This window comes from Culex pipiens, chromosome 1 (genome assembly GCF_016801865.2).
Source record: "Culex pipiens pallens isolate TS chromosome 1, TS_CPP_V2, whole genome shotgun sequence".
In the NCBI taxonomy this organism is placed as follows: Eukaryota; Metazoa; Arthropoda; class Insecta; order Diptera; family Culicidae; genus Culex; species Culex pipiens.
The window spans coordinates 78630979-78654938 of record NC_068937.1 but is presented as its reverse complement, the minus strand read 5'-3'; the positions used below and the strand labels follow the sequence as shown (position 1 = coordinate 78654938).

At 45.9% G+C, this 23960-nt stretch overlaps 1 protein-coding gene across 1 annotated transcript; it reads right to left on the bottom strand.

Annotated features, from left to right (window-relative positions):
• Positions 1–6104: 6104 nt before the first annotated feature.
• On the bottom strand, positions 6105–7936 carry LOC120430471 (uncharacterized). The gene is made up of 4 exons (XM_039595570.1): positions 7871–7936; positions 6616–7811; positions 6323–6547; positions 6105–6246 (listed from the first exon to the last, which is right to left on the bottom strand). The coding sequence occupies exons 1-4, from the start codon at positions 7934–7936 to the stop codon at positions 6105–6107; spliced, it is 1629 nt and encodes a 542-aa protein (XP_039451504.1).
• Between the last annotated feature and the right edge of the window lie 16024 nt (positions 7937–23960).

Genomic DNA, 23960 nt, shown 5'->3' with positions numbered 1-23960 from the left:
AAAAAAATACTTCGGCCTACGAGATTCGATCCAGAGATCTTCTGCATGCTAGTCCTACGCGGTACCTCGGTACCACTCGAGTTTTCCTGTCTCTACCTGTTCATTTGCAGTGCACTGCTTGGCTAGGGTGTGCGTTGGCTTGGGGGGGCGAAATTCATTTGGGGATCGCTATAATATTCAGTGGGGGGCTTGCGATCACGCAACATAACATGGGGGTGGCTTATGTTGCCCACGGGGTTGGCGGAAAAAGAACTGGCCAACGATCGATCATTCGCATGTCGAAAAAGGGTTTGTACTTAGGATGCTGCGATGATGGCGTCGGTTGCGACGAAGGCGCGGATGCGCGCGGGAACTTGGTGGTGTACCTAGGCCTCCACGAGGCCGTTCCGGTTCGGTCGGTTGATGGTCGAGGGTTCGACCGCGGCGTGGGTTGATGGACGCCGTCCAGCTCGTGTGTTGACGGACGAGCCGCTTGGGGGTTCACCCCGGAACTTTGACCCCTTGATGGAGTCCAGAAGCGCTGGGTTGTCGGTTGGAGTGGTCGCTCTGCTACGGATGATGCCGGTTGCCATCTGTGCTGAGAAGATCGCCCAACTTATTCCCCAAAAATTAGCCAACGCACTTCGGTAACCTCGATTGACTACGTTACCTGGAGTTTCAGGGTTTCAATCTGGTTCGCCACTACCCTATTCCTAATTCTACCACTAGCCGCGTGATCTAAAATAAAGTTGCAGAATTAACCTCTGCCACTGAGACACTTCCACGACTTTAAGCTACCTCACAAAACGATTCCAAAACGGTCCTTCGACCACTCCTGCCCAATCAAATCGTTTTCCGCATGACGGGTTCTTCCGCTTCGAATTACGCTTCAAAAATTGTTTCGAAATTTTCTAAACGGATTGTCTGATTGGGTTCCGCTTCGATTCCGTTTGAGCATTTTTTCACAGGGGCGACACCTGCTGGTGTACGGCGGAACCTTGATGACATTTCGCCGAATTCGCCGAAGCGGTTTTTCCGTCAGTGTGTGAGTGAGGTGACATCAAAAGAAATGTCAAACGCGTTTCAACTTGCGTCATCGAAAGCGGCAAGTGGGACGGATCTGTCCTCCTGCGTGCTTTTCCGGTGAGTTTTATTAGAAATAGAACTATTTTGTTATCCCCAACTGATTTGACGACGACTTTAGGAAATACATCTGTACAGCAACAACAAAGCCAAAATCTTTCCTTTAATTGGAGCGCCGGCAACCTCACAACCTGCAAGAAGCTGTGCAGTTTTGCGTCCGATTTGAACTCCACGTCGGCGAAGTTGAAGATGATACCGTACCTGGGGAAGATCCGCCCACGACTGTTCCGCTACAAGTACCACCCGACGAGTAAGATTCAAAACTTGATGATCAGCATTTGGGATTCGGTGGTGAGCGATTCGGAGGCGACGGTTGAGGCTTATTATTGGGACAATTTGGAGAACGTGAGCAAGAACTTAACGTCGCCGGAGCAACGAACGTGGACCGTGTCCGTGTCCGTGTTGGCTGCGGAAGGAACGACGGCGGCTTTGAGTAAGGTTTGCGTTGTAGCGGCATCCAGCAACGTCGCCTCGGCAAACAGACTTCAGCGGTTCGATCCCTAAGAGGTGCGGTCTGGCCAACAATTTCCTGTTAGTCTAATTTATTGTGAAAGTTTTAAATTTTAAGTAATTAAAACATGGGGATTCATAGTGGGGAGTGTTTTTCTTGATTACTTTTTAAATATGAATAAAAATTGCTTAAAATAGGGTATTTTAACCATTAGTGGACCCCCTAGTAGAGCCGAAGCACATTTTTCACAAATTTTCAATATTTTAAGCACTTTTCATAACCCTTTGTACAAAACAATGAAAACTGAAGTCTTTTGAACAATTTTAACTATTTGTTTCATCAGTTATTTGTTTTTGAGCAGAAAAATAGCCAATTGAAAAAAAAATTCTGTTGTGGACCCCCTTTTCCTATAGTGGACCCGGGTCCATAATCCGATTGTGGACCCGGGTCCACTATAGGCAAACTGTTATTTTTATACCAAATTTAACCGATATTTGATGCTTTAATGCATGGTGTAGGTCTAATGATAGATATAATGAATGAAAGATGGATTTTGCTCACTTTTCATCATAAACAAATATGATTTGTTAACAACAATGGCTTTAAACAACAAAAAACCCTAACAGACATTTAAACACATTTATTTCCGAAAAAGATCAGAGAAAACGTTTCAAAAACCACAGTAAACATAAAAATATAAAAAATATAATAAAAAAGTAATCTTGATGCAATTTTTTCCAAATTAATTACATAAATGGTTGACCGAAACTAAACATTAGATTTGTTTACAGTTGCTTATAAAACCACGCATGTTTATTTAAAAAAATGTTTTTTTTATTGATTTATTATTATAAAATATCATTTCAAACTGCAATTATGATGCTTCAGTTGAGTACAATTAACTATAGTTTTGATTAATTATAAATTCTTATGGCTTCAGCTTTTTAGGTACTTGGGTAATTCTCCGCCAACTCACACAGCAGTTGCCCCGACCCCTCTTCGATTTGCGTGAAACTTTGTCCTAAGGGGTAACTTTTGTCCCTGATCACGAATCCGAGGCCCGTTTTTTGATATCTCGTGACGGAGGGGCGGTACGACCCCTTCCATTTTTGAACATGCGAAAAAAGAGGTGTTTTTCAATAATTTGCAGCCTGAAACGGTGATGAGATAGAAATTTGGTGTCAAAGGGACTTTTATGTAAAATTAGACGCCCGATTTGGTGGCGTACTCAGAATTCCGAAAAAAACGTATTTTTCGTCGAAAAAAACACTAAAAAAGTTTTAAAAATTCTCCCATTTTCCGTTACTCGACTGAAATTTTTTTTGGAACATGTCATTTAATGGGAAATTTAATGTACTTTTCGAATCTACATTGTCCCAGAAGGGTCATTTTTTCATTTTGAACAAAATTTTTCATTTTAAAATTTCGTGTTTTTTCTAACTTTGTAGGGTTATTTTTTAGAGTGTAACAATGTTCTACAAAGTTGTAGAGCAGACAATTACAAAAATTTTGATATATAGACATAAGGGGTTTGCTTATAAACATCACGAGTTATCGCGATTTTACGAAAAAAAGTTTTGAAAAAGTTGGTCGTCGTCGATCATGGCCGTTCACGGTCACCTGCGACAGACACGGACGACGAAACAAAGAGAAACGCAAAAAGTTACTTTTTCAAAACTTTTTTTTCGTAAAATCGCGATAACTCGTGATGTTTATAAGAAAACCCCTTATGTCTATATATCAAATTTTTTGTAATTGTCTGCTCTACAACTTTGTAGAACATTGTTACACTCTAAAAAATAACCCAACAAAGTTAGAAAAAACACGAAATTTTAAAATGAAAAATTTAGTTCTAAACGAAAAAATGACCCTTCTGGGACAATGTAGATTCGAAAAGTACATTAAATTTCCCATTAAATGACACGTTCCAAAAATTTTTACAGTCAAGTAACGGAAAATGGGAGAATTTTTAAAACTTTTTTAGTGTTTTTTTCGATGAAAAATAAGTTTTTTCGGAATTCTGAGTACGCCATCAAATCGGGCGTCTAATTTTACATAACAGTCCCTTTGACACCAAATTTCTATCTCATCACCGTTTCAGGCTGCAAATGATTGAAAAACACCTCTTTTTTAGCATGTTCAAAAATGGGAGGGGTCGTACCGCCCCTCCGTCACGAGATATCAAAAAACGGACCTCGGATTCGTGATCAGGGACAAAAGTTACCCCTTAGGACAAAGTTTCACGCAAATCGAAGAGAGGTCGGGGCAACTTTTCCCGATTTCGTGTGAGTTGGTAGAGAATTACCCACTTTTAACATGAAAACAGCTATATTTATACTCGTAATTGAAAAAAAATGCGTTTAGGTTGATAAAAACAAGCATTTATTGTATGTTTCAGATTTTTTTTTGCTTGGATACACAGTTTTCTTCATTTTTGAAGGTTAAATTAACAGGGGTCCACTTTTGGAAAAGTTTAGATTTTAGTTGTCCTATATTGGACCCCCCTAATTTTTGCTCGAAAATGGCAGTTCTTCGCTATATTTTAGTAAAGATCCTTAAACTTACATTATTTCGACTTGCTGAAGTTAAATAATCAGTCAAAAAATGATTTGATGGTTAATTCAATCATAAAATATAAATGCAGTTTTGTTGTGAAAATGCTAGTGGCCATGGCTGATTTCAGATGTCGAACTCAAAACACTTATTTTGGTGAAAAGGACAATTCAATGTCAGTCAACATTGTTTTAAATGATGCTGAACATGCCAAATAAAAGATTTGTAGACAACAACACGCTTGAAATTGTGATTTTATTGAATTTTTCATCAAAAACCCTTCAGAGGGTCCACTATAGGAAAGGGGTCCACTAATGGATAACGTACCCTAGGCCAAAATCTCGACCAAAATAGTTCAATCAGTTGTAAATTTCATTCTAATAAAGACAAAAATAAAAATCAGAAAGAAAAAAAGAGGAAGAAGCAGCCCACATTGACAGGGCAGCCCGCCGGCGGTTCGCTGGCGGACCGCCAAACCGCTCTGGCGATCCGCCAGCGTTTGATTTGGCGGACCACGGGCGACCCGCTGGCGGATAAAATTTGCAACAATTTGGCGCACGATCAGTTTTTTTATCGTGACGTTGGTCCGCCAGCGTCTCGCCCCGGGGTCGCCCAGGTTTGCCTTGAAATGTTTCACCCGCCGTTCATCCGCCCCACATACGCCGTTTTTGTATGGTTCAACCGCCCCTATAGGATGGTCCGCCAGCGGGTCGCCCTCGATACACCTCCCATAGAAAGTTCATCCGCCTAAAAAGCCCCAACCGCCGTGGCTCGCCCTCGACCCGCCTTTCATATACGGTTCGTCCGCCCCTGTAAGATGGTCCGCCAGCGGGTCGCCCTTGATACGCCCTCCATATAAAGTTCATCCGCCCAAAAAGCCCCAACCACCTTGGCTCGCCCTTGATGCGCCTTTCATATACGGTTCAGCCGCCCCTGTAGGTTGGTTCACCAGCGGATCGCCCCCGATCCGCCCCCTATATAAAGTTCATCCGCCCAAAACGCCCCAACCGCCTTGGCTCGCCCTTGATGCGCCTTTCATATAAGGTTCAGCCGCCCCTGTAGGTTGGTTCGCCAGCGGGTCGCATCCAGCAACGTCGCCTCGGCAAACAGACTTCAGCGGTTCGATCCCTAAGAGGTGCGATCTGGCCAAAAATTTCCTGTTAGTCTAATTTATTGTGAAAGTTTTAAATTTTAAGTAATTAAAAACATGGGGATTCATGGTGGGGAGTGTTTTTCTTGATTACTTTTTAAATATGAATAAAAATTGCTTAAAATAGGCCAAAATCTCGGCCAAAATAGTTCAATCAGTTGTAAATTTCATTCTAATAAAGACAAAAATAAAAATCAGAAAGAAAAAAAGAAGAAGAAGCAGCTGTCAAAGCTTACCCATTCGTTCCGTTTCAATTCCGTTTGAATTACGCTTGAACCGGTGGTTTGTGGCGAACACTCAAACGGAACCGGTTGTTGCGTTTGAAACGGAATTTGTCTCCGAATCTAAAACGAACACTGTTTAGAATTCAAATCGAACTTTTTTCGCTCAAGCGGAATTCTAAACGGAATTCAAACGGAACGCGCTGAGTGGGTGCTTCCTCCACGATCAGGGTAAAAGTGACCGAGTCGAAGTTCCAGAACCCTCAGTAAAGGTGTAATTAGAACAGGCTTCGGTTCTCTAGAACTCGGGCAGCATCACAATTGCAATAATTACGCGAGTTTAGCCGAAGCATTTCTTAAGAATTTGCAATCTCTGACTGCCGAACTGGAGTGCATCGACCTCCCGTTCGAGTCAAAAAAGTGCTCTTGTCGTAAACTTTAGCATCTGAAGATTCTTCCTTCTTGTGCGAATCTCATAACAGGTCAAGGCAAAGTATTTGAATCTCTCCCATTAGGGGTGGCGCTCAACCCATGACATAATTAGGTCGAGGCGTAGCGCGAGAAGATAAGCCAACCATAATTATGGCACGCTAAAATATTGGCGATTTCATCTTTTCTGTCTGCCGTTCTTGCGGCAGAGGGTTGTACTGATGGTACTGCTACACGACAAGACTCCGTTATGCACAACACGGCACTCTGGGACGGTCAAACGCTTTTTCATAATAAACGAAGACCAGATGGAGAGAATCCTGGAATTCATTGATCTGTTCGAGGATGACACGGAGTGTCACTATGTGATCCACGCATGATCGGCCACTGCCGAACCCTGCTTGCTGCCGTCGAAGAGACTCGTCGATCTTCGATTTGATCCTGCACAAGATCACTCTACATAGGACTTTCAGAGCTATGCACAGCAGCGTAATGTCACGCCAGTTGTCGCAGTTGGTGAGGTCACCCTTTTTGGGAACCTTCACCAAAATGCCCTGCATCCAGTCGACCGGAAAAGTCGCGGTGTCCCAGATTTTGCTGAAAGCCGATGCAGCATCCGAGCTGACAAATGAGCGTCAGCTTTGAGCATTTCTGCGGAGATCCGATCTATCCCTGGCGCTTTTCCAGACTTCATACATTTCACGGCTTCCTCTTTATCCCTCAGCGTAGGTGGACTTGAGTTCACCCGGTTGATCCGCCTGACATTTTGCGGATGGTACTGAGGGCTTGGACGTGGATGCGAGATTTGTAGCAGCTGCTCAAAATGCTCGAACCATCGTTTAAGCTGATCAGCTGGATCGGTAATCAGCTGACCGCTCGTATCTTTCACCGGAATGCGCGTATTCGTCCTGGCACCACACAAACTTCGTGTAATGTCGTAGAGGAGGCACATGTCGCCATTGTTAGCAGCATTCTTTTCCTCGTCGGCAAGGGAATCCGTCCAGGCTCTCTTGTCCCGCCTGCAAGAGCGCTTAACAGCCTTTTCCAGTTCGGCGTACGTTTGGCGGGTACGTGCCTTCGTCGCTCTCGTCCTTGCGCTAACAATGGCAGCCTTAGCCTGCTTCCTCTCCTCTATCTTATCCCAGGTGGCATCCGAAATCCACTCCTTCCTCTGAGTTCGCAGCATTCCCAGAGTATTCTCGCCGATAACAGCGAAGGCGTCATTGATGAACTGCCACTCCTCTTCAACAGTGCTGTCCGGAATCTCCAAGGCTCGGGTTTGGAGCTCGCCGACAAAAGCCCTGCGTACTTCGGGATTCGACAGACGTTGCACGTTGAACCTACAACCGACTTTCTCCTCTTGCCGTACGACACGCGCTACCCGTAGTCGTATTTCGCCGACAACGAGGTGGTGGTCGGATGCAATGTTGGCACTGCGCATATTCCGCACATCAAGCAGGCTTCTTCTCCACTTGCGGCTGATGCAGATGTGGTCTATCTGATTCTCCGTTCTTCCATCACGTGAAACCCACGTGACTTTGTGCACTGAGCGATGGGGAAAGAGCGATCCCCCAATCACCATGTCTTGGTTACCACAGAACTCTGTAAACAGCTCACCGTTCTCGCTCATTTCTCCAAGACCATGGGGCCCCATGATGCGCTCCAGGTCTGTGTTGTCAGAGCCTAACTTCGCGTTGAAGTCGCCTGCGTAGATTCGGATGTCACCCTTCGGGATCTCGTTGACAACTCCTCTCAGTTGACTGTAAAACTCCTCCTTTTCCTGCAAGTCGGCAGCATCCGTCGGCGCGTAAACTTGAACGAAGTTCAGGTTTCTGACCCGCGTCCTGAATCTAGCCACGATTATCCGCTCGTTTATTGGCTTCCACTCCACGTAATGAGCGCCGAACGTGCATTTGGGTTCAACAGGAAGCCTACTCCCCGTACCCGGTTGGCACGTTGAGCGTTTTCGCTTCGCAAGCCAGAGTACAGTAGAACCTGCCCGGTAGGCATCTTGTGCTCTGCTGAGTCTGGCCAACGGACTTCGCTCAGACCCAAGATTTCTAGCTTGAGCCGAACTGCCTCCCTCCCTAGCATTTCCAACTTACCCGACTGCCCAGTCAGCGTCAGTTCCGATTCGTGTCCGTGTTTTCATGCCAAGGGTTGTTCCATTCCTCCAGTCTGTTTTCCTTCTTGCGGTTTCAGTAGCCCTCAGTTCACTTTCGGGCTCCATAAGTGGCTAGCCTAAGGAGCCCTAGCCATCTGTAGCCTTGTCTTTCCGTTCTTTTCCGTGCACTTCACTTTTTCTCAAAAAATTCCACATTTTCCGACGACCAACGCTCGAGAAATATGTGTGTCGCGTCTTCAATGTTCGTCTATGTGACGCACTTCGCGCGCGGCCCGGCCGGGGCACTTGACTGTGTGGCTTCTTTGTAGCACAAAGGGTGATGACGACGATGATGCCACCACTTCACTGATCACTTTGTTTACACTCGCGGGGAACCAGAACTTTGTGGCCACTTTTCCGCTTGGTCACAGATTCACTCGAAAATGTTTCCCGGTCACGGCCTGATTCGGCAGGTACCACATCGCGATCGAACGAATTTTCAGCGATTTTTATTGCACTAAACGGGACCGCACGAGACTACGATGCAAAGCACCACTACGACGACTGCAACAATGTGGTAATGGTAAATGCTTTGGTGGATTTTTGTTAATTCGAAATATTATAAGAAAAATTTACCGCGATTAACCAAAATCAAATTAACAATGAAACTTTAATGTTGTCAGCCTGTATTTTTTTTCAGAGTTTGATAATTTAGAAAACTAGTTTTGATTAAATTCCCGATAAATGAAAAATGGCTTACTCGTAATTTTGGATTTTTCTAACAATTTACCGTCTAATGACACCAGAAGCATCCAAAAGACCTAAGTTACATTAAAAACAAAATAAAACATATTTTTCGACGGGGGTCGATTCATACACGCAAAAAAATTAGGCCTGTTTGAATCGACAAAATATTTTGTTGTTACCACTTGACGATTTTTTGTTGAAACAGATCTCAAAACCAACTGAAATAACTCAAAATTTTGAGTTGAATCTACTCTGTGTGTTTTGTCAAATCTTTTTATAAATATCAACAAAATTATTGCGTTGATTCTACAATAATCGGCGTTGAATCAACTTAACTATGTTTTTTGATTTTAATTAAATTAAATGCTGTTTACACGTGCCCGCTATATGTCAAAATGTTAAGTTTTTCTTGGATTTGATTTGAGTGGCCAGTGGACAAGTTTTGTTCCGTGTGAGAATTTGGTTCGTGTGTGTGATCTCGATCCCGTCGCTTACGGCGAGCGAAGTTTTATACAATGCGAGAAATCAGTGCGCTATTCGGGCCGATTTCACCTCCACCAGCTAGGCCACCTCATCATCAACAATTGATATGCGCAAGTAGCCATCTCTAGAAGTTAAAAATGTTTTGCTGATTCACGAAACTCCCCAACCACTCGACGGAACATGCTTGGTAAGCCGCTCTAGCATTTTACTTCAAATTACCCTTTTTAATCCTCTACCATCCTTGCAGACTGTAACGTTTGGAAAATATGAATAAATATTAGGGATTTTGTAATCTGTAAACATTAACATCTGTGCCATTACGAAAGAAGTCTGTATTATTATCTAAGAACGCACCCCACTAGGCAGGAAAACAAAGCGCTCAGTGTGATTTTCTTGCAAATAAGCAATTTGACAGCACACATACAAGCAAAAGTCGGAAGATTTCCGGTGAAAATTCTGAGATGGTAGGAGTAAACTTCAAGTAAGTGTGTTCGAGAGAAGAAGTTTGACTGGTGTCGAAAGAGGTCGTGTGACGGCGTAAGCCCCGGAGCCGGTGGCCGCTGGCGCAAGACTGGACTGCAAGACGGCGAGGCCGTCAGCGCCGCGGATCTTGGCGAGAGCAGCTGGAGGATGGCGCAAGTGCTAATTACGGTTCCGTCTGCTGTACCCCGTGCGGGTTGTAACCGGCGAGCTGACCGTACGAGAACCCGCGTGGCGCGAGGAAGATCAAACGGCGGAAGCGCTTCGAAAACCAGCGCCAGCTGCGCTGCCCCGGAACGAGTGTCCGTGCGAACGGAGCTGGAGTCCGACGGAGTATCGGAACGAGAGCTTCGACGGTGGAACCAAGAAGTTTTCTTCCCCCCCCCCCCTTCCGTCGTGGTAGCACGTGTCGCGCGGAAGGAACCGGCAGGACGACGACGTGCTTCGCTGGAGATTGCAGTTGGTCGTAAGTGTGTGGAGGTGAAGTGACCGACAAGGCAGGAAGAACGGATAGGATTTGTTTAAAAAAAACAGCTACTCGCACACTCACACACGTACACTCTCTTTGCTGGTGGATCAATATATGTTAAAGTTCTCTAAAAAGTGCGTTTATTGTGGGCTAGCCAAGCCTAGATGACAGTCTCCAAATTACAAAATAAGCTCTTTTGCAACAATGACGCCTAACGCAAAAACCCCACAGTAAATTGGAACTGACCACCATTAGCTTACACCCAACCACACTATTCGTTTTAAAGCGTTAACCACGTGTCGTGTTGTAAGGTTAGGGAAGATCAGTAGAGGAACTCACCAAGAACGTCTAGTGACGTCTGATCATCTTCATCTACCAGGAAACGCTGGTGTATTGTTTTGTTTAGTTTTGGGGGTTTATTTTGGATCTGTCGAGCAGAGGGCTCGAGGTTTTAAGGTTAGGTTATGCTATTTTTTGATTCTGAGGTCTGCTCAGCTCCAACTTGTAATCAGTTCGAACTCTAACCGACTTTTTAGCATTTTGAAGTTCTTTTTGAATTTTCATGGAAAATTCAGCGCTTTTGGCAATGTTGTGCAACGTTTGGAAAATATGAATGAATATTAGGGATTTTGCAATCTGTAAACATTAACATCTGTGCCATTACGAAAGAAGTCTGTATTATTATCTAAGAACGCACCCACGAGGTGGTCACTCTACATATATTTCCTATATGGCATATGTTGATCCGTAGTGCATCCATATTTACGGTCATGCGTGATTCCTACATGCGATTTATTTCAGTGCGGTTCTCTCAGCTGTCATTGACATGGCGCGTATTGTTTACAAATATGAAATTTATTGGAAATAATTTTTCATCGAGGTACTCCGCCGGTTCTCTTGCAATCTTTTTACTGCGTAACGACAAGCGGACAAGTGCCACGGTAGACCAAGCCTCGATTGCCCTACGGATCATTACCCTCACCCTCGCGTCTTCCGAAAACCGCCAACTAGCTCGAGCAAACAACATCAACCATTTCGCCGTCACGCAACAGCTCAATCTCCAGGTCCAGCTCGCCTAATCAAACCTCCGGCGAGGGCATCAACAAATCCAACTACGTGTGCTGACCGTCGGAGCACCTGCAGCACCAGCAAGAATCCTCAGTGTTCGTACTGCCACCACGCCAAACTCCAACTTTTTCACAGCAGCAGCAGTTCTGCCAATCCGATAGGCCGTCGATGGCCACTTTGGATACGACTCCCACCGACGCAAATTCCACTCCGCCACTTACTTTCCGGGATGGTGGTGGAAACTTCCCGTCTGTCGTTTCATCAACGCTGTCGCAGTTGCGCTTCCGGCAAGCGTTCAACCAAGAACTTGCCGCCGTGCAATGTGCCAACACCACGCCCAACCGGATCAAAGGAGGCCGTGCGGAAGATCGAGGAGATGAGTCGCCAGTGGTGCTGGAGCGGCCTACCTGAGGAAAAGTATGCAATCTGTGGCCGCCTCATCATGAAAATGATCCTGCAGGCAAAGGGCAAACTTGAGGGCAAGTCGTACCATTCGGAATGTTTCCGGTGCAGCATGTGCAATGAGATCGTGTACGGCTACCTGTAACAGGTAGAGGTGGACAATCAGGTCTACCGCTTCAACGATTACCACAGCATATTTGCTCTTTTGCGATGATTGTGATAATTTTGTAGAAAAAAATGAATCAATTCTTATACTTTTTCAAAATATTAAAAAAAAAAATTGGTGGCGGTTGGCTATTTTGACTGCGTCTTCGCGCTGAGCACGAAGAACTCTTGAGGAAACGGGTTATGACCCGGAACGGTGATTGGTCCAGGATGACTACTGATTGGGAACGGTTTGCGCATTGGTTTGCATCCGATCTTTCTAGGCGTGCGGCTAGTCTCTTTTCCGCTTCTTGAACAACTTTGATAGGGCTTCCCCAAGAGCGCTGCCAAACTGGGCCTTCAATACCAACTTCAAACGGCACAGGTGACGCCCTAGTACGGTGGCAGGTAGGACGCGAAACGAAGCGAGAACTTTTCTGTGGGTATGTCGCGGTACGGGACGGCACAACGCGTGTGTTCGTCGGACTCGTTCATCTCGCACGCTTGGAGGATATTACTGTTGCTTTCACTGAGGTTGTGTTACGAGCTATCAACATCTTCATCCCCAAGAAGTTACACCTGCCAGCGTGTCATCCGGCGTGGTCCAACGATCAACTGAAACGCCTGAAAACTCAGAAACGGGCAGCCCTCAAGAAGTTCAACAAGCACCCAACGCGTCGCTGGAAGGTCCAATACAACTCTATCAACCAAAAGTACAGCCGCTTGAACAACACTTTGTTCTTGAGGTACCAGCGCAGCATCCAGCATCGCCTGAAGCAGAACCCGAAGCAGTTTTGGAACCACGTTAACAGCCAGAGGAAGGAAACTGGCCTACCAAGCGTCATGGAACTTGACAGCAGAGAAGCATCTTCACCAATTGGCATCTGCGAACTGTTTCGCTCTCAATTTAGCAGCGTATTCACTAATGAGGATTTGGATGATAAAACGGCTGTTCAACATTTCCCTCAAATCTGGCATGTTCCCACTGTCCTGGAAAAAATCCTACATATTTCCGGTACATAAGAAAGGACCTAAGTGAAATGTTCGAAATTATCGAGGTATTGCTGCTCTGTGTGCCGTCAGCTAGTTGTTTGAGTTGATTGTTCTAGACCACATTAAACTTAACTGCAACAACTACATCGCTCAAGAGCAACATGGTTTCATGCCAAAACGCTCGACGTGCTCCAACCTTGTTGCCTACACTTCCTTTATTTCCCAATCTATGCAAAAACGCCAGCAAGTAGATACAGATCTCTCCGCCGCTTTTGACAAAATAAATCATCGGATTGCTTTTGCTAAATTGGAAAGGTTAGGCTTTTGTGGATCGTTTCTTAAGTGGCTGTGCTCGTACCTCTCTGACCGTGAAATGTGTGTCAAAATTGGTGATGTCTTGTCCGCAGTTTTTGCTGTTTTCTCCGGTGTACCTCAAGGGAGTCATCTCGGTCCAATCATCTACCTGTTGTACATGAACGATGTCCACCTGTTACTCAAGTGTCGCAAACTGTCGTATGCTGATGATATCAAGCTCTTTGCTGTCATAAACTCTAGCAACGATGCGCTCTTGCTGCAAGACCAACTTAACATCTTCGCCCACTGGTGTGACGACAACAGAATGATCCTTAACGCCTCGAAATGCTCTGTGATTACCTTTACCCGCAAGCGATCAACAATATCCTTTGATTATAATCTATCAAATACTAGTCTTAGTCGTTCGTCATCTATCAAAGACCTTGGTGTTGTGTTAGACTGTCAATTGTCCTTTATCGATCATATTTCCTACACCGTCTCTAAGGCATCCAAAGTTCTTGGTTTTGTTTTTTGTGTGGCTAAACATTTTCGTCAAGTTTCGTGTTTGAAGGCACTTTATTGTTCACTGGTTCGCTCGACACTAGAATATTGTTCGGTGGTCTGGGCTCCGTTCTACCAAAACGGTATCGAGTGAATTGAAAAGGTTCAACGGAAGTTCACTAGGTATGCGCTTCGCCACATCCCCCTAGTGGACCCACTAAATCCACCTAGCTACGCAGATCGCTGCAATTCCCTTGGTCTTGACCTTCTATCTGTTCGTCGTGACGTAGCTAAAGCAATCTTCGTGTCTGATTTGTTGAAGTCTTCAATTGACTGTCCTGAGATTCTTGAGCAAGTCAATTTCTACATTCAACGCCGTACGATCAGATCTCACCAATTCATTAGAATTCCACGCGCATTGACCAACTACGGTCGCAACGCGGCCGTGTCGAGCATGTGTAGAGTCTTTAACGATTGCTACGAGCACTTTGACTTCCATTTGTCTCGCAACGTACTCCGGAAACTAAACCATTTTAAAACTTGACGCATCGCTACCAGAAGCTTTCTACTTGTGATATCCAACTGTGATCTGAGTTTAGGTTAGGATTAGGGAAAGTTTTATTTGTGTTCTATGTATTAGTTTAATAAATCTTGTATCATTGGAGTTTATAAACTTGTTGATGCGTTAAGATGAGGTGTAGGGCTAGTGATTTTTCGCGATTTCGCGGAAGCCGCGTAATCCGTGAAATTTGCCCCTGGCCGTGAAATTTCGTAAATACCGCGAAATGCCGCGAAATTCTTGTTGATTAATTCTCGATTAAATTTTCAAAAGGCCCTATCTGCATAGGAAACCCATGAGGGATAGGTTGTTTTGAAAATTTAATCTAGAATTAACAAATTGTCCCTAAGTGTATTTGAACATTCAGTTTTTTTATTCAAGCAATCCACAAAATTTTTAAAAAGCACTTTGAAACTCATTTTTGTGTTTTACGAAAAGTTCCTTCGAAATAAGCTTTGGTTGTAACATGCCTAGGATTATAAAATGTAATGTTCAAAGCATGTTATAACACATAAACATTTTTTTTCTTTTTTTAAACATTTCAAAGACTGTGATAAAAATATTATTCAAAACTGTAAAGAAAGAAAACGCAGATCAGTTGAGCCATTTATTTTTGGATATCTGTAAAATTTATTTAAATGAAAATTAATAAATTGTAAGAAAAGTCTGACAACAAATCTGTTCGAAAATTAAAAATTTGGATGTTGTTAGAAAAAAATTTAAGCACTTTGCATCATATTCTAACTTTCTGGACTTATCAATAACAAATGTTAAAAAAAATTGTATCTTAAATAACTGCTAACTTTTCCAGGAACTATCCCGTGTACAACTATTCTTAAATAAAAAAAAATCGTTAATTTTAGGCAGATTTTGGAATACCGTGAAATTGCCGTGAAATTCCAATGTTTTGAAATTGGCATGCCGCGTAATTTCAATTTTTTCGCCGTGAAAAATCACTAGCCCTAATGAGGTGGTTTTTATGCCTTCTTGAGAATGTGTCTGACACAGCTCAAGGGGGCTTTTTGCCCACCAAAATAAAAAAATGATAATGAAAATGAAAATGAAAAAATGACCACTTCGAGACGGGGCTTAGTTCGAGGAGGCGTCGTGCGAAGGAGTCTGAGGTTTTGTAGTTTTTAAAATTGAAAAGAGGTTGGAGGTTGACCTGGGTGAAGTAGGCGGCCAGCTCGCAGAATCGCTTCTGTTCGCCGAGGGTGTGTAGACTGACGACGTATTCGCGACAAATGGTTAGGAGTTGTTGGGCTTCGGCAATTTTTTGGCGGGATTCGACAACGAGCAGGGCGTGCAGAGAAGTATGTACTGGTGATTTTCGTTGGTTGGACATTTAGTTCCTTTCAGTTTCGATGGGGATGGGCTGTAAGAGGAACGATCCTGCACGGACATGATCCGTGGCGAGTTGGGAGTTGATCGATCACATGTGGGGCGGTGGAAGTCCTCTCGGAGGTACGGCGTAGAAGCCTTTGTCACCGGCGGTGCTGGCGGAAATCTTTGCCACCAATTCCTCGGGCAGTTCCAGGTCTTCGTCTCCAACATCCCATCCGGCGACTCCACAGCCTACGGATCGTCATCGTCCTAGGCGTTCTCGAACAATTCGTCGACACGCATCCCAACCGCCTTCGTCGGCAGCTTCGACGATGGTATCCGTTGCGGCCAGCGCCTTGTGAACGGTAGCAGCTCCGCGCGGAATCATGGTTCCCTTGAAGAATCCCTTCAAATCCGTCAACAGCTGTCAGTTGCTTTCGGCTGCTAGATCGAAACCGGTGGGTGGAGGAACTTGGCATCCACTTGAACCTGTGGAGATTGTTTCGAACAGCGCAGTCGCGTCCTCCTTCAATCCGTATGTTACAGCCTTAACCGACTCAAGTTGTTTCTGTTTTGGTTGTGACATTTGCTGCTGATGTGTAGAAACGTCACATTCCACACTGATCAAAATTTCGTTCAAATTCTCGTGCATGCCGTAAATACGTATTTACCAATATTTACGGTAGTCGCTCCGTATTCCCTACGGATCAACCATGTGCCCAACCCCGTGAACGCACCCCACTAGGCAGGAAAACAAAGCGCTCGGTGTGATTTTCTTGCAAATAAGCAATTTGACAGTACACAAGCAAAAGTCGGAAGATTTCCGGTGAAAATTCTGAGAGGGTAGGAGTAAACTTCAAGTTAGTTAGTTGTCTTTATTAACGAGCCTTTCAGCCATAGACGCTGGTTCGGCTCGGTAGGAGTGAGAGGGCTTCTTAAAGAGTGGCCCCCCTTTTTTGGAGACTATTTCACATTTCATTTTCATCGGGATTTCGGTGGAATGCTATCGTCGAGAGTGCAGCTGGAACTTTCGTCCATGTTTTATCGGTTCTATCCAAGAATATGGCCAAGTTGATGTTGGTGGATGATTAGAAAGCGGGGGATTTGATGTCTGTTTTGGTCTGGTGTAAACATGTACTGCAGGGGAATGGGATCTGGGTCCCTTGTCCGTCCCTCATCCAGCCACACCAGATTAACTGAGATTGTCCTTCGGTTCCGGGTATGCTGTGGCGTCCGGTCCGGGCGCTCCGTTAAATCTGGTGTTCCACTGGGTTTTGATGGATGGAGTTTCGTATAGGCGGTCTAGTTTTGCGTCCTGTTCTTACGAGGTTTACTAAATATTGTGAAATATTCGAAAATCTTTGCAGAAGCCGATGATTCTGGCCTCGGCGGTAGGGTTGTTGGCGAGAGCTTCGTCGACGTTGGTTGAGATTTCGTTTGCTGCTCTAAACGGTTCCGTGCTGGGGCATATGCTGAGTAGATGTTCCACTGAGCAGTATTCTTCGCATTCTGGACACTGTCTTTTAAAGTTGGCAGTGTTTCCGAAGTTGTGCGTCGCTCTGGTATGGCCGGAGCGCAGCCTGGAGACGACTCGTTGTTCCCGCCAGTCCTGTCGGTCTTCCCATGCCATAGTAGAGGGCTTTACTTTTCTGATGAATAGCGAACGGCTAGCAAACCATTCAGAATCCCACGTGTTCCTTATTACATTAGAGATCCAGTGTTTGATGTCTTGGGCTGGAACCTTGTTCGTGAAGAGACGACCTTGTCTGCCCAAATTGGCCATTCTATCGGCCTCTTCGTTACCAGGGATTCCAACGTGGGAAGGAACCCACATAAATACGGTTCTTTGGTTGACTATGCTGGTGATGGCTTGGATCCAAGGGTGTTTCTGGATTTGGCTCTTGAGTGCGTCCAGAGCACTTGCGGAGTCAGTGATGATTAGGGTCGGGCGTTCGGACTCCGTTGATACTGCAGCTAAGAAAGCGGCTGCTTCTGCTGAAAAAATGGAGCATTGCTTTGGTAGTCGGTGACTAGATCCTAAGCCGTCGTCTACCATTCCAAAACCTACTCCGTCCTTTGTTTTGGAACCATCGGTGTAGATGTGTCTGAATCTGCTATATTTGGTGCTTAGGATTTCAGCAACCCTTTTTCTCAATTCTGGAGAGGTATCTCCAGCGGTAAACTCTTTCCTTATTGCTTCTTCGAATCGAATAACTGGCAGGTCCCACCGCAGCGTTCTACTCCGACAATTCCTGCTCGTATTCGACGACGAAGAACCTTCGGGGATCGGTCTTTGGCAGCTAAGACTATGTCATCAACGTAAACGAAAATGTGTATGTTCTTGGGCAGTTCCCGATGTACACCGTGCATTCCAATCAGGAACAAAGTGACCGCGATCACCGATCCTTGAGGAATTCCAGTTTCTTCTTCAAAAGTTGTCGAGAAATAATTGCCAATTGCGACGCGGAAGGTGCGTTTGGTCAGGAAACCGATGAGGAAACGAATCATATTTCCTCCAAGTCCCCAGTTTACGAGCTGTTTGATGATCCGGGGGGTCCATGTCCTGTTGTAAGCTTTTGTCAGATCTAGCGCAGCAATGTCAACGTGGAGGTTCTCTTGCATCGCAGTCTCCAGGAAGTTCCCCAAAGCTCCGAACTAGGTTCCCGTGCCACGACCTGGGCGAAAAGCGTGCTGATACTTGTCAAGGAGTCGATTATCTTCTAGGAACGATACGAGTCTGCGATTTACCATTCTTTCCAAGAGTTTGCAGCTGCAGCACGTAAGTGAGATTGGTCTGAAGTCGTCAACAGAGGAGCCTGCTTTCCCTGCTTTTGGTATAGGTATTACTAGGCTTTTTGACCATGCCGTTGGAAGAGAACCCGTCGACCAAACTTTGTTTAGGCAGTCTAGTAAGGTAAGCTTGGAGTCCAAAGATAATTTTTTCAATAGTGGGTACCCAACTTCATCTGGGCCTGAAGACTTCCCGGATAAACGAAAACTATATGAATTCTAGTGAGGACCTTAAAACAACCTTATTAGTTATGGTCACCATTTGTAATAATGTTATTTGGCGGACCTTGATAACTATTTGTCAAATGGTCACCATAAGCAATAGAGTTATTTTCGAGGGGGATGACACTCCGCGATTTCATTCAAATCGCACCTAATCGCGTTAAATTCTTGCGTCATTGCTCATCGTGCCTTCATCGTGGTCGTTTTTCGCCTCATCGCGCCAAATCGCGCCAGATCGCGCACATCGTGCTCATCGTGCATAGATCGTGCTCGAATGAAAATTTGCATTCATGCTGTCAGAGTTGCCATTCAATATTCATTCAAGCAGTTTTCCATGAAACTGGCCGCACTGTTGAAATGTTTATTTTTATTGATTCGAGCAGTCCGAAAAGGTAAATAAACAAGATTTCTTCGATATTTCGGGACGGATTGCGGGAGTTCCATAAAACTGGATTGGTAAGGCGTTCAGACGGAACTTTTCCCCCTGCGAGGACCTGGACCCAGCATGTTTCGGATTTATAAATAGTTTCCTTTCGTTTCGACAGGACTTAGATTAGCAGGGGAGCGATGGAGATAGCGCTTCGACGGCCGCTTCTAGCGACGTTGGTTTACGGGTCGCAGCCCAACCGGAACAGCATGGCAACGTTGTCGGCCGCGGCGCCGAATTATTGTGACATTCGGTTGGACATTAGCGGCAGAACGGAACGGAAGGTTCGACCATCAGCTTCCATCGTCGACACGGGCGCTGTGTCTACTAGATGTCCTACGGGAATCTACCGTTCAGAATGATAAGTTCCAGCTTCCTGAAGGGTCGCTCAACATCAAGAAGGGGACGGCTACGGAGTTGAGTCCAATCATCGGCGATTTGAACCCGTGGGGATCGTTCACGCAAGTTCGCTGTCTGAGCTGCAATCCGGCGGTAGATTCTTCTCATTATGGACACTGTTTTCGCAACTTACGAACAAATGGCCCCAATTTATCGGCATGGACCAGTACGACTAGCACGAGCTGCTGCAGCACCTGCTGGAAAGTGTACGCAGAGAGGATTTGATACGTTACCAGCTGGCCATCGTACTCTCGCTTGGGTACGGAAAGCGCCCGAAAACGGTTGAGGACAGGATGGAAAAAAATATCAAGTTCTTCGACACGCATCCGACCGCATGCTCGATCCCGAACCGGTGTTCCGTGGCCTCCTCGTGTCCACCATAACCTGCCAGGACTGCTGTCACATTTTGGTGCGGCACGAGTCCTTCCTGGATTTGTCACTCCCGATCAACTTGGAAAAACCGCAACGACGGATGGGATCCGTCGGAAAGGCAACCCTGAATCGGATTACGGCAACAGTGCGTCTGCTTCCAGCGAAGCCACCCAAAAACCACTGAGCAGCCGCAACAACAACTGCACCGCCACCGCAGCAGGTGGCGTTCCGGAAAGTGACGAAAAAGGCGCAGTCGAATCGGACAAGGACGACGACGACATGTTGGACACGGACGTCGAGGTCGATCTGACCGAAGATTGGCAGTCGAAAAAGATCGTGACTCAGAATAGCAATCAGTCGTCGGGCGGCCGGAAAAGCTTGACGATGCGCCGGAAAATCCGAGCAAAGAGGTTGAATCGAATATGGTGTGTGAGTTGGGTCTGAGTGCCGAGGGCATGGCCAATATGATGGATAGATGAGCATCGAGCAGCAGAAAGCGAAGGCCAAGGAACGACGTAAACGGACCGTGAGTCATGCCGATTGGGGCAAAACGCTGGTACCGCGATACCAGTGCGAAGACGAGTTGATGGTCGGGAACAGCAAGGTGTGCTGCGACGCGTGCACCGAGCGGATCAACAGCAGGCTGTACAAGTGCGTCTAGGTGGTGCTGGTTGCCTTTTGTGTTCGTTCGCGCTAGCACAAAGTGTCCAAGGGCGTAAGCTGCCCTGAGTGACGAGTAAGCCGTTAAAGATGAGTTGAGCGTCAAATTCGAGCCAGATTTCGCGGCAGTCTTTGAGAAAGGGAGAAGGTCGCAGGGAAAGCTTTGAAGGTGTTGACCCGCAGCGTTAGAATCAGAAATTTGTTGTCTAGATCGTCGAGTTGGTTTACAGCGAACGTTCCGTGGTTTGCAACGGCGTACTGGTAGAAGGAGCATTGGATTTGTTTTATTGTTTAATCTATGTAAAAAACTCTTAATTGCTTAAATAAATTTTATTTTAAATTTGGTAAATTTAACGCGAAGCCTGAATACGTTTACAATTACACGCTTAACTGCTTCTTCAAGTTTCTACTGAATGCGCGTCTTCTGCTCCGAGCTGGTGTCTTTCTGAGCTGGTCAAACGGCGTTTCTGGTTGTATCAGAAGTGCATCCGTTTCCACTGGCTCGACAGCGGCAATTCTTGGTCGATCACTTGTGCAAGTTCGCGCAGATTACCTCGTCAATTCACTCGACCCTCTCGTAGTTCTAGATTGTATCGAGCGTCTCGAACGACTCCGCAGCTGAAGCCTGTCCAGCGAGATCAGACGGTTCAAGTCGAATGTCATCAGCTGGCCAGCCGCGGCCGCTTCCTGCCGAAAACACACTGCTCGGCGTATGCCTGGTCATCGTTGATCGGCGACGACGTTCCTGACGTCAACAGTCATCCTCTGGAGCGACATGATCTCCTAGTTGTCATTGTTGGACATCTGCAAATGCACGTCCGAACCGTCCTTCATGTACTGGTCGTGCTCCATTCTTGTGCTGAATAATGTTGGACACGTGCTGGTGCACCTGGACAAACTCGGATGTGGGCAGTAGGTCCGACCGGATATCGTGCATGACCTCGCAGAAGATTCACGACGGGTCGACCAGTTTGGCGTCTGAAAAGTGTGCAAACAAGAAGAGAGCGAGAATGTTAGTTACGGCTGTCGAGTGGAGCCGTGCTCGCGGCGACAGAGCACGGGTGAGTCCTCACTGTTGGGCAATCTTTTACCACTGTGCGGTAGCGACGACGGTCCGTCCGGATGGGTAGCTGACCGGCTGGTTTTCTGACGGGGGCTTGGCCGGGTCCACCATACATAGTTGCTTAATCCGCTGCAGGACCGTCTGGTTGCAAAGCTTATTTCGAACCAGCTGGTAGAACTGGTTCTCGTGCTCGGAGCTGGTGCTGCTGTTGCACTAGCCGTGGCTGCCTTTACAGCTCCAACCGGTACTGCCGGACCACTGTTGTTATTGATACTGGTCGTAGTCGTGGTGTGGCCTCCATCTCTACCTGCTACCAACCGGGTTGCTACTTTCGGTACTACTTTTCGAGCTTTCATTGTTAAGTCCACCGGAAACACTGCTGCTCGTGGCCGCCGGTGATTTCATCGGCCGGCTCATGGTTGTGCGACCGGTTGGCTGATTAGATTGTTCATTTTCTGGATGGCATTCGGCGATGTTGGACGAGGACGACGTGGGAACCATATTGTTGGCCGCTGCCACTTCCGTAGACTTGTTCGCCGCGACCGTAAAACTTTTGCCAGTGGTGTTGTTGTTGGAGGTGTTTCGGACTCGATTCCCGCCCACCCGGGCTCAGATTCGAAAGCGTCCATTGAAGGACCTGCACGTTGTGTTCGGACGTTGGAATCATAGACTAAAATATATACCAAAATCAGCGCACTGAATCAACCGAAGTCCACAAAACTTACCTACTTGCGAGTCCAGAGGCGATAGGAGATGATTTGTTTAGTCGCAGAAGCGACTGGAACCGGCTGTGGGTGCTGCTACGGCGAAAGTTGTGGAGCCGTTTTGGGCGGCGGAACATTCCCTTCTATAGCAGAGGTTGCTCCTGCAATTTTGGCCATCAACGTTGCGAGCCTCAAACCGAACTCGTCTCTGCAGGGTGGTCCTCGTCATCTGTCGGCAAATCCCACTACGCGACACCAACGCTGAATTCGCCACTGCAAAAGGGGGCTACGGTTGCTTCACAACCCGTCAAGCACGAGACGGATCATGCACACATGCTTCTCCACGGCCTCTATCGACGCCCGGCGCTATTCCCGTTCCCGGCAGCGCTGGTAAATCTAGCGCGACCATTGGCCGCAGGGTTGCCACGAGAGCGCGACCAGGTGCCACGTCCTCCACCACCGCGAATGTTTGGGTTAAGAACGGGAATGATTGCACTGTTGTGAGCGATCTCGGACACGGAATACGACCGTCTAGGTTGCCTGATTCGTGCAACTTCGCCATCCAATTCTTGATGGCCTTGGAAACGCACACAAGCTGGTTCTTCTAGATCCTTTCTCGGAAACGAACAAAAAGTAGGACCCGGAATCAAAGCGGCAAATTTCGGACCACGTTTTTTATTTTGTTTGTTTATATTCTGCTGCTCGAATGTGATGACAGCAAAAAAAATACATTCCGTGGCTGTCATTCCCATTCGAGCAGTTTGACAGCTCACATCGTGAGATTTTTTTGCATCGCGCTCTCATCGTATTCAAATCGCGCACATCGCACCAGATCGCGCTCATCGCGCCAAATCGCGGCTAATCGAAGAAAATCGTGTTCATCGTAGCTAAATCGTGAGCTCATCGCGGGAGTGTCATCCCCCTCGGTTATTTTAATGTTTGTAATGGTCAACAATTTTCTTGGTGACTTTAAAAACTATTTGAGGATGTTTACTCAAATGGTTACCCTAAATCATAAGGTGATTTTTAAGTTCAAATGGTTCATATTGATTCACGATTACCATATAGAAACATTAAATACCCATTTGAAAAATAGTTAGAATTTGCAAAAAGCGTTTACCAAATTTGACTAAGTTTTGTTTTCAAATGAAAGAATCAAACTTTTTTGTCTGTAGCTTCATAAAGGGTTGGGTTTGTGCTGGAGTCGGATTTGGGCAACTTTCGGAACAAGATTTTGTCTGACTAAGTTGCCGGAAAAGTGTACGATCTACTCAACGATGGTGGGGCTGATAAAAGCGAAGAATTACAACTTTGGCGGAGAGTTTGTGAACCATATGGCAAAGGCATACACTTTACGGTGAAGTGTTCGTCGTGCAGCTGCACCAGTAGTACCAAGTTATGTGGACATCATTTGGCTTACTTGGCCCTGGATTTTACCCACATATGAGCTGCCAAAGGAAGCCAATCCGAAGTTTACCAATTTTAATTGACAGAATCTAAACCAACAAAAAGAGAAAACAAACTGAGGAGCTCAAGAACAAAAAGGCTCGAAAATGTCGGTTCCTTTTGATGCACTACAATTCCTTTGAGTTTCGTTGACGATTCAATTTTAAGCATATCATGTTTGTGATAATTGTTACTTTATTTCAATTGTATGAGCGAATCATTTTTCAACAGTTGATAATTTTGGATTTACGGCATATTTGCGAGAGCAGGTAACGAGCGTAGCGAGAGAAGAGAAACGAAAGAGCGCGCCAGGCAGAGTGTTATTACTCTGCTTTGCGCGCTCTCTCGTTTCTCTTCTCTCGCTATGCTCGTTACCTGCACTCG